Source organism: Lithobates pipiens, unplaced genomic scaffold, assembly GCF_037356315.1.
Source record: "Lithobates pipiens isolate NorthernLeopardFrog02 unplaced genomic scaffold, aLitPip1_a1.2 Scaffold_13, whole genome shotgun sequence".
In the NCBI taxonomy this organism is placed as follows: domain Eukaryota; kingdom Metazoa; phylum Chordata; class Amphibia; order Anura; family Ranidae; genus Lithobates; species Lithobates pipiens.
In genome coordinates, this window is record NW_027507718.1 from 459,668,371 (window position 1) to 459,692,101 (window position 23,731).

Sequence of the window (23,731 nt, forward strand, 5' to 3'; positions counted from 1 at the left end):
AGCCTTTCAATACTGTAAGTCCTCCCAATCTGGAGACAGCTGAGCCACCTGCTTGGACTACTACCAACTTACCATTGGTTCCACTTCTGGCCCTCAAGCGCTGTTGACTCAGCCGTCGTATGACAGATGAGTCCATCCTCTCTGGTAAGAGTATTTAACCATTTTTTTAAGCCACTCCAGACAAGCCGTTATTTCTGGTTTTATCTGATTCATACATTGCCTGATCTCCTCGTTGGGAAGATTAACAACATTTGTTTACTATCCAATATATGTGGACTATTTCACTGGGACTCACTTTTTAGTTATTGATACCTTTCAGTATCGACACACTTTTACATTTATGTTGTATTTTTTGTGAACTAATACTTAAATTTTCTCACGTAATTGCACATTTTATCATTTATGTGCGGTATAGTGTCAGCTTTATTACCGACACTTTTTCACTTATTTAGCGCTACACTATTTGTTACCTTATATTCACTGAACTTTGTTTGTTTGAGTGTTAGCTGCTGACTCTCATTTATCTCTAGCTTTTTTCTATCACAGCGCAGTGTTTTCCCTTTAAGTTATACCATTGTCCATAGGTTTACATATTAAAGCATTAGTAGGCAAAAATATCAGCGCTACATATACATACATACACACAGATTATATATATATATAGATAGAGAGAGAGATAGATAGATAGATGTACGTATGCATATACAGTGCCTTGCAAAAGTATTCACCCCCTTTGCATTTTTTGTGTTTTAAGAGATAGAAGCGTCCCCACCCCCTTTCCTGACTGGCCGAGCTGCATGCTCGGATAAGGGTCTGCTATGGACTTTGGGGGACCCCCACGCCATTTTTTCAGCATAGGGGTTCCCCTTTAAATCCATACCAGGTGACGGGGCTAGTGAGGTGTCAATCCTGCCGATGGAGGCGGCGACATTGACTTCCTTTGCTAGTTCCGTCTACCTGGAGCCACTTTCAAAATGAACGGACTTTACTCCGTGTGTGGGCAAGTCCGTTCATTTCAAAAGTCTGGTGGACTCGCGCCATAGTCTGGCGGATTGTCAGCCGGACCTGGTCCGTTGGAAAAGTCCGGTCGTGTGTGGGCAGGTTGTTCGGAAAGTCCGGCGGACCTCCGCTGCAAAGTCCGGTGGGTTGTCCGCTGGATAGTCTGATCGTGTGTATGCGGCATTAGATTTAGTATGACTGCACTTCAGTGCACTTGCAGTGCAAAGTGGATTTGCCTTTCGTAAATACTCAATACTTTGTAGAGCCATATTTTGCGGCTATCACAGCTCCAAGTCGCTTTGGATAAGTCTCTATGAGCTTGCCATATCTTACCACTGGGATTTTTGCCCATTCCTCCTTGAAAAACTGCGCAAGCTCCTTCAAGTTGGATGGTTTGTGCTTGTGAAAAGCAATCTTTAAGTCTGACCACGGATTTTCTATTGGATTGAGGTCTGGGCTTTGACTAGGCCGTTTCAACATATTTACATGTTTCCCCTTAAACAACTCAAATGCTTTAGCAGTGTGTTTGGGGTCATTGTCCTGCTGGAAGGTGAACCTCCGCCCTAGCCTCAAATCACACACAGAGTGCTACAGGTTTTGCTCAAGAATATCCCTGTATTTAGCACCATCCATCTTTCCCTCAACTCTGACCAGTTTCCCAGTCCCAACTGCTGAAAAATGGGATGGTGATCTTTGGGTGATGTGATGTGTTGCGTTTGCGCCAGACATAGCGTTGCCTTTTCGCAAACTCAAAACGTGCCAGTTTGTTAGCTGAAAGTAATGGCTTTCTTCTGGTCACTCTGCCATAAAGCCCAACTCTATGGAGAGTACGGCTTATTGTCAACCTATGTACAGATACTCCAGTCTGTGCTGTGGAACTCTGAAGCTCCTCCAGGGTTACCTTAGGTCTCTGTGCTGCCTCTCTGATTAATGCCCTCCTTGCCCGGTCTGTGAGTTTTGGTGTGTGGTCGTCTCTTGGCAGGTTTGCTGTTGTGCCATGTTCTTTACATTTGGTTATAATAGATTTGATGGTGCTTCTAGGGATCACCAAATATTTTGATATTTTTTTATAACCTAACCCTGACTTGTACTTCTGAACAACATTGTCCCTTACTTGTTTGGGGAGTTCATGGCAGTGTTTGGTTAGTGGTGCTTCTTGCTTAGGTGTTGCAGCCTCTGGGGCCTTTCAAAAAGGTGTGTATATGTAATGACAGATCATGTGACACTTGGATTGCACACAGGTGGACATCATTTCATTAATTATGTGAAGGTAATTGGTAGCAAAAGACCTTTTTATGAGCTTCATAACAAAGGGGGTGAATACATACACAATTATAATTTTTTTTATTTCTGAAAAATTGTTTTATGTATATTTTTCTAATTTTCTTCACCAACTTAGACAATTGTGTTCTGATCCATCACATATAATTCAGATTAAAAAAAAAATTGAACTAAAGGCTGTAATACTTTTGCAAGGCAATATATATATACATATATACATATACACACACACACACACACACACTGCACTTAGTGTAGCCTATATCTACAGTGCATTCTGTGGTGTACTGTTTCTAATACACTTCAGGCGGTGTACACAGTATCTAATAGTGCGTACAGTTTCTACTACACTTCTGGTGGTGTACACAATACAGAGCAGCCGTAGTACAGTTGCTAATACAGTGCAGGCAGCGTACACAGTATATAATACAGTGTGTACAGTTTCTACTATACTTCTGGTGGTGTACACAGTACACAATACAGTGCAGCCGTAGTACAGTTGCTAATCAAGTGCAAGCGGTGTACACAGTTTCTAATACAGTGTGTACAGTGTCTATTACACTTCTGGTGGTGTACACAATATAAAATACAGTGCATCCACAGTACAGTTGCTAATACAGTGCAAGCGATGTACACAGTATCTAATACAGTGTGTACAGTTTCTACTATACTTCTGATGGTGTATACAGTATACAATACAGTGCAGCTGTAGTACAGTTTCTACTACTTTTCTGGTGGTGTACACAGTATCTAATACAGTGTGTACAGTTTCTACTACACTTCTGGTGGTGTACACAGTATAAAATACAGTGCAGCTGTAGTACAGTTGTTAATACAGTGCAGGCAGTATACACAGTATCTAATAAATTGTGCACAGTGTCTACTACACTTTTGGTGGTGTACACAGTATAAAATACAGTGCATCCGTAGTACAGTTGTTAATACAGTGCAGGCGGTGTACACAGTATCTAATACAATGTGTACAGTTTCTACTACACTTCTGGTGGTATACACAGTACACAATTGTCAATGAATGCATTCTAGCAATCTGGCTGACAGCAGAAGATCTGTGAGCAGAGTTCCCATTAAAAGAGGAGTTAGGCAGGTGCGCACGGGTGCCGTGGGACAGCACTTGGCGCCAAGAAGCACTATTTAAAGGAGACTTACCATGCCATCTTGCTGTCCGGTCTACAGCATTCCTGAGACCCCTTGCTGCCTGTTATCCTGCTTACCTGATTCTTGTTATCGGGCTTGTCTTTGACCTTCCCTGCTTGCTGCCAGTCTCTTATTCCTGCTTTTCCTGATGTCTCTTTTGCCTGCTTCTTGGTCCTTCGCTGCCCGCCTGTTACTGACCCGGCCTGCCACATGACTACGCTTTGCCTGTTGCTCCTGTACCGTATCTGCCCACCAGTGTATGACCCGGCCTGCCTGAAACCCGCTTGTGTTCTGGACTACAGGACATCTCCTAGTTGTTGCTGCCTCCAGCTGTCAGTCTGGTCCTCCTTGCTGATCCTCCTGAACTGCTATACCTCCTTGCTGTCAGCAGTCTTCAGTTACCAGCTTACTTCTCCTGGACTACAATACACCTTCTTACCAAGCATAGCTTCCAGCTTCCTGTTGTTCCTGCCTCCTACAGGGTCCCTGCTCCAGTCCGCAACTGGTCTCTTCACAGCATATCAGAAGTCGGATCAGCCCCTGCACATGCTACCTGTTAGGCACTTGTGCCCCTTTGCACTCCCGAGCCTCTGTCTGCTCTATCAGGGGTTCTCAAGCCAGAGATATACGATAAGCCGCTCCCTGCATAAGTGGGCTCAGCCACCAGGTACGTGACAACATTACAGTGCAGCCGTTGTACAGTTTCTACTAGTTTTCTGGTGGTGTACACAGTATCTAATACAATGTGTACAGTTTCTACTCATTTCTGGTGGTGTACACAGTGAAAAACAGTAGTACAGTCGTTAATACAGTTACAGTTTCTACTAGTTTTCTGGCGGTGTGCACAGTATCTAATACAGTGTGTACAGTTTCTACTACACTTTTGGTGGTGTACACCGTATAAAATACAGTGCAGCTGTAGTACAGTTGCTAATACAGCGCAGGTGGTGTACACAGTATCTAATGCAGTGTGTACAGTTTCTACTACACTTTTGGTGGTGTACACAACACAGTGCAGCCATAGTACAGTTTCTAATACAGTGCAGGCGGCGTACACAGTATCTAATACAGTGTCTACTATACTTCTGGTGGTATACACAGTACACAATACAATGTAGCCGTAGTACAGTTGCTAATACAGCGCAGGCGGTGTACACAGTATCTAATACAGTGTGTACAGTGTCTACTACACTTCTGGTGGTATACACAGTATAAAATACAGTGCATCCATAGTACAGTTGCTGATACAGTATCTAATACAAGTGTACAGTTCTACTACACTTCTGGTGGTGTACCGAGTACAAAATACAGTGCAGCCGTAGTACAATTGCTAATACAGTGCAGGCAGTATACACAGTATCTAATACAGTGTAATGTGGTGTTGCAAAACAAAATATACATCATGTCCGGAAGGCCACCAAGGAGAGGCAGATGCTCACAGGCCACTAAAAGAGGGCAAGCAGCCTCTGTGCATACAATCAACAGTGCTGGTCGTGGACATGGTGCATCCTCTGCAGGTGGCCGTGGGGAACGCTTGTCCTTTTTTCTGCTGCTGGCCGTGTTATTGACCAAGAACATGCAGAAGAGTTGGTGGAGTGGATAAAAAAGCCATCCTCATCCTCCTCATCGTCTGTCACCTGGGTTCAGAGCAGTTTGCGTTCCAATGCAGCTACCAAAGTGGCCTATTCCACCAGCTCCTTGTCCACAGTCACTCCTTCCGTAGCCCCACCATCATGGACGGAGGAGTCGCCAGAACTATTCAACCACAGTGTCGGGTACATGCTGCTGGAGAATTTGAAGGCTCCGATGTTGGTTGCCAGGTTTAGGATGGGAGTAAAGTGAGCCTAGAGAGAGGATATGCCCAAGGAAAAAAAAACTGGCAGTCATGTTCCCCCAGCTGCAGCATACTGCCAAGTTTGCTCTGTGACGAGGAGGGAGGGGATGATGAGGTCACTGACTCTACTTGGGTGCCCGAGAGGAGAAGGAGGAGGCACAACTTCAATAAGGCAGTATGTCCTCTAGGGGGCAGCTTAAGGGCAGCCACCCTATTGCATCCCACCATAGAGCTGCTGACTCCCAACTGATTTTAAAATTTCCTTGGTGTGGGCCTTTTTTGACACGTGTGCAGCAGATCGCACCGTTGCGGTTTGTAACTTATGTCTGAAGTGGATCAAGTGTGGCCAGAACAACAGCCGTTTGGGCACCGCATGCTTGACTAGACTTATGACGACCTGCCATGCAGTCCGTTGGCAGCAGCACTTGAAAGACCCACATCAAAGAAAAAGGCGGACTTCTCCTTGCTTCTCATCTGGGATCTCAAACCCCACTATACCTACAGTCCTCTCAAAAACCTGCACTGAGAGGAATGAAGGTGAAGCAATAGGTGTCCCAAGTACTTGCAGCCAATCTGCTAGCAGTACACCACCATCTGATTTTAGCAGGCAAATTTCCCTACCCCAGTTGCTGAACCATAAATAAGAAATTCGGTCCCAGCCATCCACATGCTCAGCGTCTGAATGCTAGCTTGTAGACTCTGCCCCCTTTCGTGAATTTGTGGAATGTGTTGTACCTCAGTGGCAGGTTCCAAAATGCAATTTCTTTTCACAGAAAGCCATTCTGGCTCTCTAAGGGCATGTGGAAGGCAATGTTTTGGCCTCGTTGAACAGGGCAGTCAGCATTAAGGTGCATATTACCACTGTCTCATGGTCCAGCAGGTATGGGCAAGGACGTTACCTTTTCTTCAAGGTGCACTGGGAAACTCTGCTGGCAGCTGGGAAGGATGCATTACAGGGTTCAATATTGTTGGAGCTTGCCACCATGCCTCTAAAATGCTAGAGGTGATTCTTTCACAGCTCTCTTCTCCACCCCCTCCTCTTCTTCTTCCTTTATGGCCTCTTCTGCAGATTTGTCCTCTGAACCAAGCAGTCAGGCAAAAAGATGCCATGCGGTGCTTGAGTTGGTCTGCTTGGGGGACAGGAGCCACACTGGGGCAGAGATTCTGCCAGAGCTGCAGCTGCAGGCTCAAAGGTGGTTGAGGAGAAAAAACAAAGCAACAGGCACCTCTTAGTAAGACTGTTTTGAATTTAATAGCCAAATGCATTAAAACACTCACATGTAAGGCTATGGTTATCAGGCACAGGGGAGTCCAGTGGAGTCACATTAGATCTCTGCAGTCTGGATGGTAGTAATCTCTAATTTCTCCATGCACCCGGCATCCTGTTCCACAGGAGACTTCCGGTAGCCACAGAGAGAGCTAGAGTGCAGAGCAGGGCACTTGAGGCAGAACAGCGGGAGGAAGAGGACGACTTGGCATTTTGTGTTTGGCATTCCTGCGGGCCCGCCAAACACACAGGAAGAAGAGGAGGAGGAGGATTGCGTCAGCAAAGACGTGGAAGATAACATTCAGCAGCAGTCTTCAAGGAATGGTTTTCAGTCCCCAGAAACCCAAGGAGTCGTACATGACTGGTTAGTGTGATCCTTAGTGACTCAGAGGACTCAGCTCTCTGCAAACTTACGCTGCATAGCCTCCCTGATTCTAAGTCTGCAAAAGGACCCTAGGATTTATGGTATCAAGGATCATTACTGGCTGTCTAGCCTTTTTGATCCACGTTACAAGGGTAAAGTTGCAGAACTCATCATGCCTTCCCAGAGGGGACAGAGGATGAAACATCTTCAGGAGGCCTTGAAGAAAGGTTTGTGCAATGCATTTCCAGACCCTGGGAGGTTACAATTTCCTGGTGCTGGACAACGTGTTGCTGAGGCTTCGTTCAGTCAGAGGAAGAGCGGTGGAGAAGGTGGTCGGCTAAACGATGTCTATAAACAATTTTTCAGTTCTCAGTGCCAAGGTCTGATCAGTTCATGCAACCATTGCCAGCATCTGCATTACAAGCTGCAGGAATATCTAGGGACAACAGCAGACTTGGAGACCTTTCCAACAGAGCATCCACTGGGTTACTGGGTCTTGAGGATGGACCACTGGCCAGAACTTGCTCATTATGCAATTGAGCTACTGGCCTGTCCTGCATCCAGCATGCTTTCTGAATGCACATTCAGTGCTGCTGGAGGGTTTGTAACGGATCAAAGAGTGCACCTGTCCGCAGACCCTGTTGATAGGCTCACATTCATAAAAATGTATCAGTCTTGGATCAGCAGCTATCAAGCACCTGATGCTGATGTAACTGATTGAATTTTTTATGGATGTGGTATCCCTTGAAGATTGCCTGTGCTGACTATCCTATTCCTCCTCAATCTTGATGATGCTAGCTTTCATTCCTACTTTTGGTTTAGGGCACCACGACCACCACCCAAGGCCCAATTTTTCTGCCCCTCTAACAGGGGCATGCAATTACAATTTTTGATCTAATATTTCCCAGCAGGGCCTGTTCCTGCGCCCAACAAGAGTATCTGTGAGGGGTTACAGTGTTCTGGTACCACCACCACCCTAGGCCCAATTTTTCTCCCCCTGTTTAAAAGGGGCATGTAATTACAATTTTTGATATAATATTTCTACACAGGGCACATTCCTGTGCCCAACAAGAGTATCTGTGAGGGGTTACAGTGTTGGGGCACCACCACCACCACCACCCAAGGCCCAATTTTCTGCCTGTTTAATATTTCATAGCAAGGCCCGTTTCTGCGCCCAACAAATGTAACTTAGGGGTTACAGTGTTCTGGCACCCCCACCACTAAAGGCCCAATCTTTCTGCCCCTGTTTAAAAGGGGCATGTAATTTCAAATCTTGATATATTTCACAGCAGGGCCCGTTCTTATGCACAACAAGATTAACTGTGAGGGCTTACAGTGTTCTGGTACCACCACCACCAAAGGCCCAATTTTTCTGCCCCAGTTTAACAGGGGCATGTAATTACAATTTTTGATATAGTATTTCACAGCAGGGCCCATTCCTGCGCTCACCAACAGTCACTGTGAGGGCTTACAGTGTTCTGGTACCACCAACACCTAAGGCCCAATTCTCTGCATAGTATATAGGGCAGGCCATATAGTATATATACTGCTGTTCAGAGTATATAGTGTCTGGGGGGCCCTCCACGCCATTTTATTTTAAATTTGGGTGCAGGGTTCCCCTTAATATCCATAGCAGACCCAAACGGCCTGGTAATGGACTGGGCAGGGACTTATGCTGTTTTTTTCAATGATTTTCATCAATATTGATGGGAACAATACATTACAGCCGCAAGCAGTTTAAAATGACTTTTTTCCTTTAGAAATTTAATTTTGCTGTGGTATTGTTCTAAACAAGGTAAAACTGCGCCACTTTACAGGCATACTATAGACACCCCCCAGGCATGATATTTAAAGGAATATTTAATTTTTATTGTTTCACTTTAAGCATTAGTAAAATCACTCCTCCCAAAAAATCAACCGTTTTTAAAACTTTTTTCTGCATTCCCCTGGGGCAGGACCTGGGTCCCCAAACACTTTTTATGGCAATAACTTGCACATAAGCCTTTTAAATTAGCACTTTTGATTTTTCACATTCGTGTCCCATAGACTTTAATGGTGTTTGTACAAATTTTTTGCCTGTTCGCATGTTTTGCTGCAAACCGAACTGGGGGGGGGGGGGTGTTTGGCTCATCTCATAGGGTAGTTTAGGGTGTTTGCGGGCCTCTTTAGTTAAGGAACCTCACAAGGAAAGGTTGTGTGAGGCTCCTGCCATGTAGCGGCCTGTGGGGACCCTATGGGCTCTTTCCACCACATGAGTCGGGGAGACCTCCGTCAGGTTCAGCAGGGTCTTGAAGAAAGCCTCTGCGAATTCAGCCAGGCGATCACACTCTGCCCCTTCTGGCAAACCCAACACCCTAACATGATTTCTTCTCATGTGGTTCTCTGCATCGTCAGATTTAGCTACCAGCATCCGCACTGTGCTTTGAAGAGAGGATAGAGAGTCAGCATGGTGTGTGGTAATATCCTCATTTGCTGAGATTCTGCTCTCTGTCTCAGATAGCTGGCCCCTGAACTTGTGATTACATTCAGCCGTCAGATAGTCAATACGGACCATTAAAGAGGCTTTGCTCTGTTCTATGACAATATAGCAGCAGTGTCCCTTGCCTGGCCAGGAGCAGTCTGAGACTGTGAAACAGCAAGGTTCGCCGACATCTCCATGTTTGCTAGCAGCCTGTGGAGTTTATCCAAGATGGTGTCAGAAGCACAAGGCTTCCTGAGGCTGAGACTGAGGAGGCGGCTTCTTCCCTGCTGATACCGCTGCACTGTCATTGCTTGGATGGCATGCTGGATTATTCGCGGAGGAGTTGTGGATACTTACCAGTGGGATGGAGCAAGGACACAACCCGCGAAAAGGTAGGATAAAAGGCCAGGATATTACTGAGACCCGGGAGCTCTTCAGGCACACGTCCTCCCCGCTATACATCCGGTTACACCCCTTTCGCCACTGCATAACCTTAACGTGCTTCTTCTTGAGCCACTCCTTTATTGCCTTAGCGGTATGTTTTGGGTCATTGTCATGCTGGAAGACCCATCCACGACATATCTTTAGTGTGCTGGCTGAGGGAAGAAGGTCCTCATCCAAGATTTTACAATTCATGGCCCCATCTATTCGCTCCTCAATGGGGCAAAGTCCACCTGTACCTTTAGCAGAGAAACAGCCTCAAAGCATAATGTTTCCACCTCTGTGCTTGACTGTAGGGATGGTGTTTCTAGGGTCAAAGTCAGCTTTTTTCTTCCATCAAACACAGTGAGACGAGGTAATGCCAAAGAGCTCAATTTTAGTCTCATCTGATCACAGTACTTTCTCCCAATCCTTCTCAATCATTTAGATGTTCACTGGCAAACTCCAGACGGGCCTGTACATGTGCCTTCTTGAGGAGGGGGACCTTGCGGGCACTGCAGGATTTCAATCCATGGGGACATATTGTGTTGTCAATGGTTTGTTTGGTGACTGTGGTCCTAACTGCTTTGAGATCATTTACAAGCTCCTCCCATGTAGCTCTAGGTTGATCCCTCACTTTTCTCATGATCATCCTTACCTCATAAGGCAAAATCCTGTATGGAGCTCCAGACCAAGGGACATTGATGGTTATTTTGTATTTCTTCCAATAACGAATAATAAATTCAACAGTTGTCTCCTTCACCAAGCTTCTTGCTGATGGACTTGTAGACTAACCGCCAGCCTTGTGCAGGTCTACAATCTTGTCCCCGACATTCTTTGATAGCTCTTTGGTCTTATCTATGATGATGAGGTTTGAATGGAAAAAAGAGATTCTGTGGACAGGTGTCTTTTTACACATAACCACTTGTCGTTTGGAGCACCTTCTTAAATTCACAGGACTAATCTGTGTACCACATAAACACATACTATAAACCAATCTGTGAAATTATTGTATTGGTAGGGGATCAAATACTTATTTTACTCACTAAACTGCAACTCAATTTATAACATTTGTATCATGTGTTATTTTTCTGGATTTTTGGTTGATATTCCGTCTCTGTCATTTAAAATACATATATGATAAAAATTATACACCCTTCATTTCTTTGTAAGTGGGCAAACATACAAAATCTGCAGGGGGTTATATGATTATTTTCCCCACTGTAAGTTAGAATTTTCTATAAATAGAATGTCTCTTTTAGTGCCATACGGAAGATAATAAGAACGATTCACAAGCAGTTCAGTGTGGACATCTCATAGCATTTATCTTTCTTTCAATTAATATATGGAAGTGTGGGGTTACTAGCCTGGCTCTGTAAGCAAGTCACATCTATTCCCCTGACATTCTGTAACACTGTCACCACTGCTTTGGCTTAATGATATTTTTCCGGATCTAAATGTGTGCTTTGCTCAGAGCATTCTAATGGTCTAATTAGTAAATTACACACCACCCGCCCAGACACATCACATCACTTACACCGCCAAATGCTTAATACACTAATGTGCAAGTGACACTCCTTTACCTTTTCTTCTATTTCTTTCAGCTGTCGTTTTTGAAGTTCTATCCTATCTTCAAGTTCACGGATTCTCTGAAAATGTAAAGAAACAACATGCATTATTATCACTGTCACTGTCTTTTTAACAAACAGTAACAAAGGCATTCATCTGGTACTTTCTGACATTATTATTTACAGAAACAGCTTGTTTTTCTATCAGATTCAGACATTAAAGTGGTTGTAAACCCTTACAAACCACTTTGACCTACAGGTAAGCCTAGATTAAGGCTTACCTGTAGGTCCATGTAAAATCTCCTAAACCTATATGGTTGGGATGGATAGGTTTAACGGCCAACATGACAAAGGTTGTCATATGCGTTTTGATGCATTATCATTGGCTTCTATGGGCTACCCAATACATTAAAATGCATTAAAAAACAGGTAAGTTGTATTCTTCAAAATACACTTCAGTACTGAGATGGAGACAGACACTATCTTCAGGCCCATGTTTTTTGCTCATCAGAAAGTGTACGTTAAAGAGGGAGTCCGCCATTTTTTTTGTGTTTTTTTTAAGCCAGCAGCTACAAATACTGCAGCTGCTGACTTTTAAAATAATGACACTTACCTGCCCAGCGTGCCCGCGATGTCGGCACCCGAAGCCGATCTCTCGATCGTCTCTCGGGTGCTGCCGCTGCCATTTTGGGTATGGGAATCAGGAAGTGGAGCCTTTCGGCTTCATTTCCCGGTTCCCTACTGTGCATGCGCGAGTCACGCTGCACAATAAGGATGGTCCCCGCTGTCTCTGGGATCCGTGTGTTTCTCAGCAGGCAGCGGGGGACCTTCGGAAAGGGGCGTAGATTCTGCAGAAAGGGGCGTACCTTCTGCAGAATCTACGCCGGAAGTGGGCGCAGATACCTGTACTGTACAGGTACCTGCACCCCCCTGAAAGGTGCCAATTGTGGCGCCGGAGGGGGGGAGGGTTCCAATGAGCGGAAGGTCCACTTTAGGGTGGACCTCCGCTTTAAATGCACCAGTGTAAATGGGCCCTTATTGGGTATAAATAAATCTGGGTTTCAGTGAGGAAATAGGCCAGAAAATCTCTCAGTTTTTTTTTTTTTTGGCTGTCTGTGTCCCCTGTTGGTGAGATTTGACCTCACTTCTTATTCTGGACAACAAACAGGAAGTGAAAGTAACACCGCCCCATGAATACATACAAAAATAAAAACAATGTGAAAGTTGAATAAAACTTGTTGTGTGCCTGCAAAATGTATTGCATAGCAACAGACAAGAAGCAGGTCCCAACAGTCTGAATTCATCTGCACTATTTAGAACAGCACCAGTTGTTCACAGTTTATGGACACTTGTTTATTCAATATCTATGTTTAGTGTGGCAACATTTTATGTTGTTTTATCTAGGAACCCCAACCCGCAGGATCTTACAATAAAGAGTATGTTCACCATTAAGAAACCCCACCAGCCAGGTTTTACATTGAGGAGCATGTTCACCATTCAGGAAACCCACCAGACACATCTTACAATGCAGACTATGTTTACCACCCAGGAACCCTTCAGCCAAGTCTTTCAATGAGGAGTATATTCACCATTCAGGAACTCCACCAGTAGAGTCATACAATAAAGAGTGTGTTCACTACCCAGGAGCCCCCCCAACCTGGTCTTACATTGAGGAGCATGTTCCCTATCCAGTAACCCCACCACCCGGTCTAACACTGAGGAGTATGAAACCACACCAGTAAGGTCTTACATTAGGAAGTATGTTCACTATCCAGGAATGCCTCCATCCAGGTCTTACATCGAGGAGTATGTTCACCTTCCACAAACCCCACCAGCAGGGTCTTACACTAAGGAGTGTGTTCACCATCCAAGAATCCCACCAGTCAGGACTTATATTGTTGTACAACCTATTTAGATTAAGGATATAGGAAATTATGAAACAACGTATAGCAATATAAAATGTTTTATTCAGGCAGCAGATGGCTCTATCTTTCTTTCTTTCCTTATCTATCTTTCTCGCCCCTTCTTTCTTCATCTATTTCTTTTCTCACTCTCTCAGTTTTGTTCTTTGTTTCTCTCTCTTTTCTTTCTCCTCTCTCTATTTCCATATTTTGCTCTCTGGCTTTATTTCATTTTTTTTCACTCTCTCACTTTTTATATTGGAACCCCTTGGACTAAGGTCCTATTCTTGTTGCATGGGTTCATCCAGTGGGAGACAAACAGGAATCAAGGCTGTCATGAACAATTAGATAAGCAGTCTGGTGGAGGTTTACTAGGCTAATTTGTGTTAGGGAGAATGACTAGTATGCATTTTGCTAAAAAAAAATGACTTATCCTCTAAGGCAGTGGTCTCCAAACTGTGGCCCAAGGGCCAGATGCAACCCTTTGCTTGCCTTTATGAGGTCCTTGGGCCACTATTCCCCTCATTGATTCTAGGCATTATTTCCTCCTATTGACACCAATGATGAAGCACCATTCTTTCCACTGACACCAGCAGTGGGGCATAATTCCTCTCATTAATGACAACAGGGGGGTCCTATTCCTTCCATGTTGGATTACATGTTATTCCTTTAAATGTTGGAACACTATTCCTGGCACTGACACCAATGATGGGCCACTATTACTTCCATTGACACCAAAGAACGGGCCCTATTCCTGCCACTGAAACCAATGATGGGGCACCATTCTTGCCATTGAGACCAATAATGGGGCACAATTCCTTCCACTCACACCATTGAAGGGACATTATTCCTGCCACTGACATCAATGATGGGGCACGATTCCTTCTATTCATACCAATGAAGGGCACTATTCCTTTCTCTGATGCCAATGACAAAGCATAATTTATTTTGACTGCCACCAACAATGGGTCACTATTCCTCCTACTAATACCAATGATGGGGCTCTATTCCTCCGCCTGACAGTTGCAATGTCATTTTTTTACTCCCACTGACCACCAAGCCGGAGGCATTTTCTACTCCAACTGGTCCTCCTAAAGCCTAAAGGACAGTAAACTGGCCCATTGTTTAAAACGTTTAGAGAGCTCTACTCTAAGGTGAACACTGCAATAATTCTTTAAAATATGCACTTACTGAAAATGCACTGTACTTCCACTTTAAACACCTACAAGTCTACATGGTACTGGGCAAACATTTTAATTGTATCCCTAGAATACTAAATGTCTGAACTCCCATCCTACACAATTGTTACAGATTAGCAGCTAACCACATAGTAAAGTCTGGATCATGATGACATTCCAGAGGCCAGTTGCGGCCCTTTGCTTGCCTTTATGCGGTCCTTGGGCCACTATATCCCTCATTGATTTTAGGCATTATTTCCTCCTACTAACACCAATGATGAAGCATCACTCTTTCCACTGACACTAGCAGTGGGGCATAATTCCTCTCAATGATGACAACAGTGGGGCCCTATTCCTTCCACTGGTACCAGTGATGGACTAGGCAAATTTTATCCCAATTATAATAAATGTCTGAACTCCCATCCTACACGATTGTTCCAGATTAGCAGCTAACCACATAGTAAAGTCAGGATCAGGATGACATTCCAGAGGCCAGTGTCTTTACAGGCAAGTAACCAATAGCAGCTCTGATGTTGCTATCTTTGGCAGTAGTTTTTTTTATGAGCCATTGTGTGATGGGTATTTAGTGAAAATGGTGATCCTCCTCCTCCTGATAGGTTTCTCTCCTGCGTCTGGTGGATTACAGATATTACGTGGCGGGGTAATTCTATTTCAGAGCTGAAAGGAGTAAATCCTAATCCAATAACAGCACTAAGCTATGACAGACACTCAGCGTGATATTCATTCTCTTCCATAGAACACCACGGCTTCTTTCATTTCAGTGACTTGGAACAAAACTTCAATCTTACAGCAACAACACAATCACTACAGAATATGGATGTCAAAGAAACATTATTTTAAATTATATTCCTGTTAAAACATGTTTCTTCTAAAGGCCCATACACACGATCAGACTTTTTGACAACAAACATGCAAATTAGCTGTTTTGGAGCAACATCCGACCGTGTGTATGCTCCATCGGACAAACTTTTTTGGTTTTCATCAGACTTTTGTTGGCTGTGCAAACGGACAAACTTTCTGGCAACAAAAGTCCGATGGAGCAAAGTCTGATCGTGTGTACAGAAAACCATAGGACTTTTGTACAAAGTACAAACAGGCATGCTCAGAACCAATGCAAAAGATCAGACAACAATACAGAAGTTGACCAAAGGTGGCGGTAAAGAGCAGGAAAAACACATGATTTGGTGAAAGTTGGCTGAAAAAGTCCTGCTGTGTGTGTGCAATACAAGTTCAGGGCCGACGCCCTTTGTACAAAAATCCAAGGGAAAGTTTGTACAAAGTCCTATCGTGTGTATGAGGCTTTTGTTTAGGTAGTTTGGGGCAAATGTAAATGCTCAAATGTGTTTATATAATGATCTTTCATTTGAAAGATCACTATGCAATCAGACTGTGCATGACAATGAAACGAAATCATTAATCAAGACACAGCACTGGAATAAATATAAAATACATATGCAGAGGTCAGCTTCAGTGAAATCTGCAAGTCAAGATAATCAGGCTGGTTTTATCACATGTCAGAGAACTTGTCAGAATTTATCATGCTGATAACAGAAGAAGGGAACAGGAGAAGGCCACGGGACTTTGTGCTTTGAAGAGAGATAAGAAAACACTGCAGATATATGTGCCCAGCTCAAATTTCATGAATCGGGTTTACATCCACTTTAAGGCTAAGTTTAGAGGTCTGGTTGGGGAGCATTGAAAACGTGTGGTTGAACCACATTTTTAGTATCCCCCAACCACCCCTCCTTGAACTGCAATGGCAGGGAACAGTGGGGTTCACATTCTGTGGTTGCAATACTTTGTTTAGTGGCTGCAGTAAAAACTATCCAAATTAACACGATCAGCAGGTGGCAAGCCTTCTAAACATGACCTATTCAAGTGAATGAGGAAGAGTCGTAAATGCCCTGCAATCGCATGCAATTCACAGGGTTGCAGCGCATTTGTTTCGGAAAAAATGAGGTTAAAACATGTGTGATTATCACCTGTCAATCACCTCTTAAAAGTAATACAAAAGTGAATCACTTTTCAGTGGACCGGTAGGTTTAGACGCACTTCTAAATCTAGCCCAACAGTGATGATCTCAGCCAATCATAGGCGGCAGATGCATTCCCTACCCCTCAGCCATATGTATACAGCCGTGGCCAAAAGTTTGGAGAATGACACAAATATTGAATAGAAATAGAAAGTCCAGCAAGCACAAGGACCATCTCCTACAGTTGATTCAGCTGGGGGATTGGGGCACCACCAGTGTAGAGCTTGCTCAGGAATGGCAGCAGGCAGGTGTGAGTACATCTGCACGCATAGTGAGGCAAAGACTTTTGGTGGCTAGCCTGGTGTCAAGAACTGCAGCAACAAAGCCACTGATATTCTGCAAAAGGTACAGGGATTGGACTGTCGAGGACTGGGGTAAAGTAATTTTGTCTGATGAATTCCCTTTCTGATTGTTAGGGGCATCCAGAAAAAAATCCTTGTCCAGAGAAGAAAAAGTGAGCGCTACCATCAGTCATGCCATGTGTCATGCCAACATGCCAAAGCATACTGAGACCATTAATGTGTGAGGTTACTTCTTAGCCAAGGAAGTGGGCTCACTCACAATTTTGTCTAAGAACACAGCCATGAATAAAGAATGGTACAAAAACATCCTCCAAGAGAAACTTCTTTCCTTTCAACCATCCAAGAACAGTTTGGTGACGAACAATGCCTTTTCTAGCATTACAGAGCACCTTGCCATAAGGCAAAAGTGATAACCAAGTGGCTTGGGGAACAAAACATCCATATTTTGGGTCTATGGCCAGGAAAATCCCATCTTGTGGTCAATCGGCGGGTGAAAAAGAAACACAAATTCTGACAAACTCCAAGTATTGATTATGCGAAAATTGGTTGCCATCAGGATGTGGCCCAGAATTTGATTGAAAGCATGCCAGGGCGAATTGCAGAGGTCTTGAAAAAGATGTTTGAGGCACCCAGAAACAACTTGCATCTTTAAACAGACTCTACATATGACTCATATGTAGAGAAGAAGAGTGGGACCTTTCATAGTGTAGTAGATTAAATTTGAATACAGTGTAAAAATTGCATTTACACTGATAAGAACAGGCATAGGCATTTAAAATAAATGTGGAAATGCAGGTTTGCGTTCCACCTGTAATCCAACTGGCTGAAGTAATGTGCCCCGGATGTCCCGCACGCATTTCATCATCAGGAGTCCATCAGGGACACTTAACTTCAGAGCCTGATAAAAAAAAGCCTGTCAGATAAGGATAAATATAGAGCGCTGTTTGACTTCCTGTAATAGGGGTCATGATGTTCTGGTGATTCAGCTACATAGCTATATTTTGGTGGAGGGGAAAAGCACAATCACCCATTTGGTGTCAAACCATCACTTGTTTGGAGTTATAATTGGACTTTTTTTCACATTTAATTTGTATATAACATTCTTATAGATATTATTCATGGCTATGTATGCAGAGTGGTGAGAGAATCGCACATTCACATTTTTTGTTAAAAAGGAATTATTATTTTTTTTTGGTGGCACATTTATATATTTTTTGTGTATATTATACATTTCTGCATTATGTAAGTGGAAACACTATTATGGGGAATTGGGAGTATGGTGATTAATTTATTTCAACATTTTTTATATTTAGACTACTAAGTCCCATAACAAGCAGCTCTCAACATAACACACAATACACAACACTTTAATTTAAAGCAATTTCACAAAAATAATGAATTCTCTTTGCACAAAGCCCTTATTGTCCTATTTGCACACAGGTGTAGGACTTTAAAGACCTATTATTTAATCTAATGGCTACACTTGTGACTACATTTATTGGGCTACCAGGACTGCCTTGCAGCAGCCAAACTAACTGAATTACACTGACGAAATAACAAGGGCAAACCAGCTAAGCTGATTACAATGTCTGCATACCATATGTATACAGGTGTACGCTGTGTCTACAAAACCTATAGATAGGAGCAGGCTGCATCTGAGCACACGGTAAGAAACACAGAAATATCCTTTATTTTAAACATTTAGCATATTGTTTTGAAGTTCTGATGTTAGAAAATATAAAGATAATTGTAGAGCTATAAAGTAACAAATATGTCTGCTAGGTAAGATATACAGAGATGAGGAATAGTGGGTACACTCAGGTTCTGATGCAGGAAACAAGGTTGACCATCATTTTGAAACGTTCCAGCTGTGTAGACTCCCTACAGTGCCTTGCAAAAGTATTCACCCCCCCCCCCCCCCCCCCCCTTGGCATTTTTCATGTTTTGTTGCCTCACAACCTGGAATTAACATTGATAGTTTGAGGAGTTGCATAATTTAATTTACAGAACATGCCCACAACTTTGAAGATGTTTTTTATTTTTTATTGTGAAGCAAACAACAAATAGGACAAAATAACAGAAAAAAGTCAATGTGCATAACTATTCACCCACCCCCCTTAAGTCAATACTTTGTAGAACCACGTTTTGTGGCTATCACAGCTCCAAGTTGATTTGGATAAGTCTCTATGAGCTTGCCACATCTTACCATTGGGATTTTTGCCCATTCCTCCTTGCAAAACCGCTCCAGCTCCTTCAAGTTGGATGGTTTGTGCTTGTGAACAGCAATCTTTAAGTCTGACCACAGATTTTTCTATTGGATTGAGGTCTGGGCTTTGACTAGGCCATTTCAACACATTTACATGTTTCCCCTTAAACCGCTCAAGTGTTGCTTTAGCAGTGTGTTTGGGGTCATTGTCCTGCTGGAAGGTGAACCTCCATCCTAGCCTAAAATCACACACAGAGTGGTACAGATTTTGCTCAAGAATATCCCTGTATTTAGCACCATCCATCTTTTCCTCAACTCTGACCAGTTTCCCAGTCCTAACTGCTGAAAAACATCCGGACAGCATGATGCTGCCACCATGTTTCTCTGTGGTGTTTTTGGGTGATGTATTGCGTTTGCGCCAGACATAGCATTTTCTTTGATGGCCAAATAGTTCAATTTTAGTCTCATCAGACCTGAGCACCTTCCTCCGCACATTTTGGAAGTCTCCCACATGCCTTTTCGCAAACTCAAAACATACCAGTTTGTTAGCTGAAAGTAATGGCTTTCTTCCGGCCACTCTGCCATAAAGCCCAACTCTATGGAGCGTACAGCTTATTGTCGTCCTATGTACAGATACTCCAGTCTTTGCTGTGGAACTCTGCAGCTCCTCCAGGGTTACCTTAGGTCTCTGTGCTGCCTCTCTGATTAATGCCCTTCTTGCCCGGTCCATGAGTTTTGGTGTGTGGCCGTCTCTTGGCAGGTTTGCTGTTGTGCCATGTTCTTTTCATTTGGTTATTATAGATTTGATGGTGCTCATAGGGATCATCAAAGATTTGGATATTTTTTTTATAACCTAACCCTGACTTGTACTTCTCAACAACATTGTCCCTTACTTGTTTGGAGAGTTCCTTGGTCTTCATGCCGGTGTTCGATTAGTGGTGTCTCTTGCTTAGGTGTTGCAGCCTCTGGGGCCTTTCAAAAAGGTGTGTATATGTAATGACAGGTCATGTGACACTTAGAGTGCACACAGGTGGAGATCATTTCACTAATTATGTGACCTCTAAAGGTAATTGGTTTCACCAGAGCTTTTTATGGGATTCATAACAAAAGGGGTGAATACATACGCACGTGCCAATTATTTTTTTTTATTTCTGAAAAATAGTTTTATGTATATGTGTTCATAATTTTACTTCACCAACCTAGACTATTGTGTTCTGATCCATCACATATAATTCAGATAAAAAAACAAAAACATTGAACTAAAGGCTGTAATGTAATAAAATAGGTAAAAAGCCAAGGGGGTGAATACTTTTGCAAGGCACTGTATACCATCAAGTGGAATCAGGTTTCTAAAAGTGGTTTATGTTCCATAGTATTGTGTGTTGCATTTAATGTGACTGAAGCTACTTTTAATAATTATCTGGAATGTCCAGGAAAAGAAGACTATCAGGAGTCCACATCACCATATAGATTTCTACTATAGAGTAGGAAGTTTAAATATCAGTTGTCAAAATAATTTTATTTTCCACTGCTGGTTGCTTTGCAATGTATTTGCATTGGGTAAATTTCCTTTTACAGATCTGTAAATCTACTTTATAGGTCAGATGTGCAGATTTTTTCTTTAGATTTTATCCTTTAATTTAATCTCCAGCTACAACTGATCACATTTGTGTGGTAGAGGCTTGAACATCTTCTTTTGAGGGGGGGGGGGGGGGGGGTAGAGATGGGTGGACTTCTAGGAACTTTTGCATTTTTTTTTTACAGCATACAAAGTCTTTCTCAGCATGTGCATATATACACCAGTAGGGGGCATGTTGCAACAAATCTAACAAATGGCTGAAAAAAAGTTGTAACAATAAGAGACTGCATGCAGTTTCCCATATTTTAATAGCACAGTCCCTGTTTTCCAACTTTGTAAAAGTCAAAGAACGTAGTTTTTGCTGTGATCGCCACCAAACATCTCACCATTGAGGACCAAGTGTGAGAAGTCTTAGATGTTATATAGGTCTGGTCCTCTTCTTTGACTAAGCCCTGGTTCATACTGAATGTGGCTTTGAAATTGTGCGACTTCTCTTGAAATCGCACAATTTCAAGGCCACGTGTCAGTGTGGCTCCAGGTGCGCCCTTGCCTGACATCTGTGCGACTTCATGCAAAAGTGTGTAAGTCACACCTGAAGTCTCCAAAAGTAGTGCAGGAATTTGTTTTTAAAATTGGTGCGGCACCACAAACTCGACATCGCACTAATTTGAATAGTTCCTTTGCTGACAATAGGGTGCGACCTGTCGTGATGTGACCTGTCAAATCACTTGACAAGTGGCACTGATGTGAACGGGGGCTAAGTATCGTTCTGGAGGGCAATAGAAACCTCTTCTTAAGGGTTTCTTATATCAGAAGTATTCATTTATATGTCACAGTATGATATGCTCTTATAGCAGAGGACAACCTCAGTAGGTATTCTGGTAGAGTGCTGTATGGCTTAAGCATGTATTGGCATGTGTGTCTGACTAAATCATCAGATTTTTCTTTTAACAAAATCAGTGTTGCTCCACTTATGTTGAGAAAAAAAAATCCTCTCTGGGTGAGGCAATGTACTTTGCAAGGATTTTAACAAATCTTTTTGAAGATTCTGACTGTTCTGTTATGAAGAAAAAACTGTTTGCCCTTTGGATACTGATTGGGACTGACTAATTCATTTTAATCACCTGATCACTTTTGGGGTTCTGAAAGTTGCAGTGTCTGCATCCTTTTATTAGTGATTAAGCCATAGGGAACATCTGACCAAAGATGATTTTTTTGTTGATGTAGAGGATGCCTAAAAACAGTGTAGAGTTCTTTATCTGAGCAGGAAATTTTTGGAGGCATTCTGTACACCAGCTGTGTATGCAATGAACCCCAGACTGCCATATTGAGCTGAATTGTATAGAAAATTACAGCAGCTGCAGTTTAGAAAGGAAAGGTATCTTTTTTACAAATATTAAGGCTGGGCTCACATATATGTGAATTGAATGCATTTTTACCCGCATCTGATTTGCGTAACATGTGAATGTGACCGGCACTGTATGGAGTCGGTTCACACATGTCCGGGGCAGCCGCAGTGTGGTTTTGACAAGGGTCCTGTGTGTTTTTGGGTCCAGTTCAGGTGCGAATTCAGGCAAAAATTTGCACCTGAATCGGCAAACAGTGTTACACTGGACTGCCAACTGCAGCCGGACATGTGTGAACCAAGCCTTAATTATAGAATGGCTTGTGTTGGAATTGTATATGTTATATTGATTTATTTGTATTTTTTCCCACAACAGTGGCCTTACCCTTTAATGTGTGATATGTATGATTTAAGCTTCATCTTTTTGTGGGCAATACATCAATGAAGCTGCCTCCATTGTCCTAACTTTGACCAAAAATAATCACATTTGCTATGATGTCTTGGTGGATTGGAGGGGATAATTTAGCATCCTGAACCCCAGTTTTAAGATGTTGGAGTGTGTTACCCATTAGCGTTCAGGTTATTCAATGTGGTGACCTTACAGGGAAACTATAATGGTATGGCATCAATTTAGTTTTCATTTATTTTCAAAGTTTATACATTTTAAAATATTATTACAATGTTTGTTCTGCTAATAACATTTAATACATGACAAAGGATTCTTGGAGTACTATGGGCCACCTAAAGAGACAGCACAATAATAGTTATTTCCTTTCAGAAGGGCTGTCTTTCATTGAAAGTGTGTGTGTGTGTGTGTGTGTGTGTGTGTAAATTTCTGCATGAGCTGCTGAACTCTGTACAAAATAGGCTGTAATATGTAACAAGGAACCTGGATTTCCATAGGCTGCTTCAAATGGAGCATACAAACGCTATATTACCAAAAGTTTTGGTAATAACTGGTCCAAATCATTTGGTGGAGGTTGGATTATCGTGTGAAGTTGTTTTTCAGGGGTTGGACTTGGCCCCTTAGTTCCAGTGAAGGGAACTCTTAAGGCGTCAGCATACCAAGACATTTTGGACAATTTCATGCTCCCAACTTTGTGGGGACAGTTTGGGGATGGCCCCTTCCTGTTCCAACAGGACTGCGCACCAGTGCACAAAGCAAGGTCCAAAAAAGACATGGGTGAGCGAGTTTGTGGTGGAGGAACTTGACTTGCACAGAGTCCTAACCTCAACTCAAAGGGACACCTTTGGGATGAATTAAAGCGGAGACTTGGAGTCAGACCACCTTGTCCACATCAGTGTCTGACCTCACAAATGCGCTTCTGGAAGAATGGTCAAATATTCTCATAGACACGCTCCTAAACCTTGTGGATAACCTTCCCAGAAGAAGTGAAGCTGGTATAGCTGCAAAATGCAAGCCAACTCAGTATAAAACCCTAAGGACTAAGACTGGGATGCCATTAAAGTTCATGTGCGTGGTGTCTCAATACTTTTGGCAATATAGTGTAATGTGCAAGTGAAAAAAAGTCCTGCACAAATCAATCAAAAAAAGTCCTTTTAAAGTGCTAAGTGCTGGTGAAGTATAAAAAACATATAAATATATGAAATGTATAGAGAAAAATATGCAACACATAAAAAGTCTATAAACTGTGATTCATAGGCACCAATGGTGAAAAATCGCAGATGAAAGCAGTAATATAAATCTTTTTTCACCATTGGTGCCTATGAATCACAGTTTATAGACTTTTTATGTGTTGCATATTTTTCTCTATACATTTCATATATTTATATGTTTTTTATACTTCATCAGCACTT

At 42.8% G+C, this 23,731-nt stretch overlaps 1 protein-coding gene across 1 annotated transcript in view; it reads right to left on the reverse strand.

The window, feature by feature from the left end:
* Positions 1–23,731, reverse strand: part of JAKMIP1 (janus kinase and microtubule interacting protein 1) — a 329,059-nt gene that overhangs the window by 21,558 nt on the left and 283,770 nt on the right. The window contains exon 20 of the mRNA XM_077477804.1: positions 11,365–11,430. Coding sequence (XP_077333930.1) covers positions 11,365–11,430 — 66 coding nt within the window. The remainder of the gene's footprint in view (positions 1–11,364; positions 11,431–23,731) is intronic.